The 2,030-nt window shown below is 45.1% G+C and overlaps 1 protein-coding gene across 1 annotated transcript; it reads left to right on the top strand.

Moving 5' to 3' along the window:
* Nucleotides 1-711: 711 nt before the first annotated feature.
* PPTG_22424 (hypothetical protein) lies at nt 712-909 on the top strand (the record flags this gene model as incomplete). Its single annotated transcript, XM_008903834.1, has 2 exons — nt 712-789; nt 889-909. 2 exons carry the CDS (start codon nt 712-714, stop codon nt 907-909), a joined length of 99 nt encoding a protein of 32 aa, XP_008902082.1.
* Nucleotides 910-2,030: the final 1,121 nt, after the last annotated feature.

Here is a 2,030-nt window from a genome sequence, read left to right as displayed (position 1 = left end):
CCCCCCCAACATTAAAGATTTTGGATGCCGAGTTATCGCTACTGACGTATACGGTACCTACTGGGATGACTATCCCACTGAATTAACCCTTGTTGGGCTGTCCCTTACAGTCCTAAGGTGCTTTCTATCCCTTAAGTAAAGACGCAGTAAGTACTGGCTCACCGGCAAAACACGCCCACTATTTAGAAATAAAAATGACTATCTCTAATTGTGTAAAACACATTAAACTACGTTGTGTACACTTGTGTAGACACCATACCGTAAAATGCACCCACTTTTGGCGCCAAAACAGAGTATTGTAACGTTGTCGCTACTTGGTTTTTGTATGCTAATGAAAACCAAGCCCTCTAGGCTCCAAACGATCGACATATCTACTCTCATAACAAAATTCGCTCCATCAGAACATATCAAGCCCCCCCCCCCTCCAAGCTCTTCCATACAGACCCCTTGTGTGTACCACGTATAGGACGAAGGTCTCGTCGTCCTCTTTTAGGTGACGGAGGTAACGTCGGAGGAAGAGACTTGCGCCTTCTGGTACGTGGAGTGGGTCTCATCAACAAATAGAAGCTGTTCCTCGGAAGCGTTGGCGGTGCTCGCGCAGGGCAAAGCATGTCGATGGAAAGGAAGAATAAACTGGCATACTTGTATGCTCTTTTTATTTTAGCGAGGGCAAACTCAAGCTACATCATGCGGTTCTCTCAAGTACAAGCGATGGCGATAGCCGAGAAGTGCGAGCGTACAGTGCATGCCTGGTACTCGTACTGCCGCGCGACATGCTTCAAGGAACTCGTATAGGCCGAGTTTAAGGTGAAGTCGCTCAAATGTCTGATTAAGCTGCTTAAGTTGCACTAAACTCACTTCTATGTTGCACTAAGATCGGTGGTAAAGATCACAGTGGAGATCGATTAAACAAGCCTTGCCAAGAAGCGTATGTACAACAGGGGTTGCTGCTGTCAAGAATGCTGGCTATTTGGAGGCATTGAGCGCAGGACTGGCTTCACGGTTGGGCGCATCGTGTATGACAAGCGCACGAAACAGACAGTTCTTCCATTATCACTACGTTTATCAAATCTCGGTACGTTCACACTTGAAGTATGTATGCAGAATCGCAATTAATAATTTCTAGTTTTGTACTTTGTAGGACTAAAAACATGTCTGACACCGTCGCAACGTACGTTTTTGAACGAGGCGACAAGCAGCATACTTTCGAAAACAATCGCCTTCTCTGTCTATGCAGTACACGCACAGTTGGGTGAACCACAGCCTCAACTTTGTGGACTACTTTACTGGACACATACAATACCATAGAGGGGGCCGTGGGAGGGCCGTATCAAGTGCCACATAAAGGAATCCGTGGAATGACAAAAGAAACTCGATTCTTATTTAGACGAGTATAGGTGGCACTCCTATCTTTTGTTTTGCCAAGGCTTCAACGAGCCAGTACTTAGCTGGTTTGAGTCCTACATACCAGTTGTAGGCTGAAGGAAGGCATCCCTGCCAGGACCGTGTATCCCCGAGAATAAGCAATGCGTGTTCGGTACGATAACGTACATCATTTATCAAGTTAGCTACTGTAAGTTCATCTATTATCTGATTGTTGTCCGTTATAGGCTGTGTTGCATACAATATCTCAACGGTTTCGTTTCCTTCAATTCCAACGAAAGGACATATCGCGCTCTCAAAGCTTGAATGCTGAAAGCATCACCCCCAATCGGACTTCCGACATTTTGCAGTACCTTAACCAGCCATACGTGTACCGGTAGTGGGCTTAGCATGGCTGACATCAACACGCTGCACATGCTCATATGTGATAACAAAGTGGATCGCTTGTTGTTGAATAATGATTATTCAACGTTATATTTGAGAACACAACTATCTATCTACTGGTACAAGCAGGGTAAAGTTGCTCTAGCTGTTAATCTGTTAATGGTGCTACAGGTTTATCAAGACTTGCGAAGGACGAATTGTCGCATCGTAATGAATGTGGCTTAATGAGAGTTTCAAATTCACCCCCGTATGCTGTATTATAC

This window comes from Phytophthora parasitica (assembly GCF_000247585.1).
Source record: "Phytophthora parasitica INRA-310 unplaced genomic scaffold supercont2.16, whole genome shotgun sequence".
Classification (NCBI taxonomy): Eukaryota; Oomycota; class Peronosporomycetes; order Peronosporales; family Peronosporaceae; genus Phytophthora; species Phytophthora nicotianae.
This window is presented reverse-complemented; position numbering and strand designations above follow the sequence as displayed.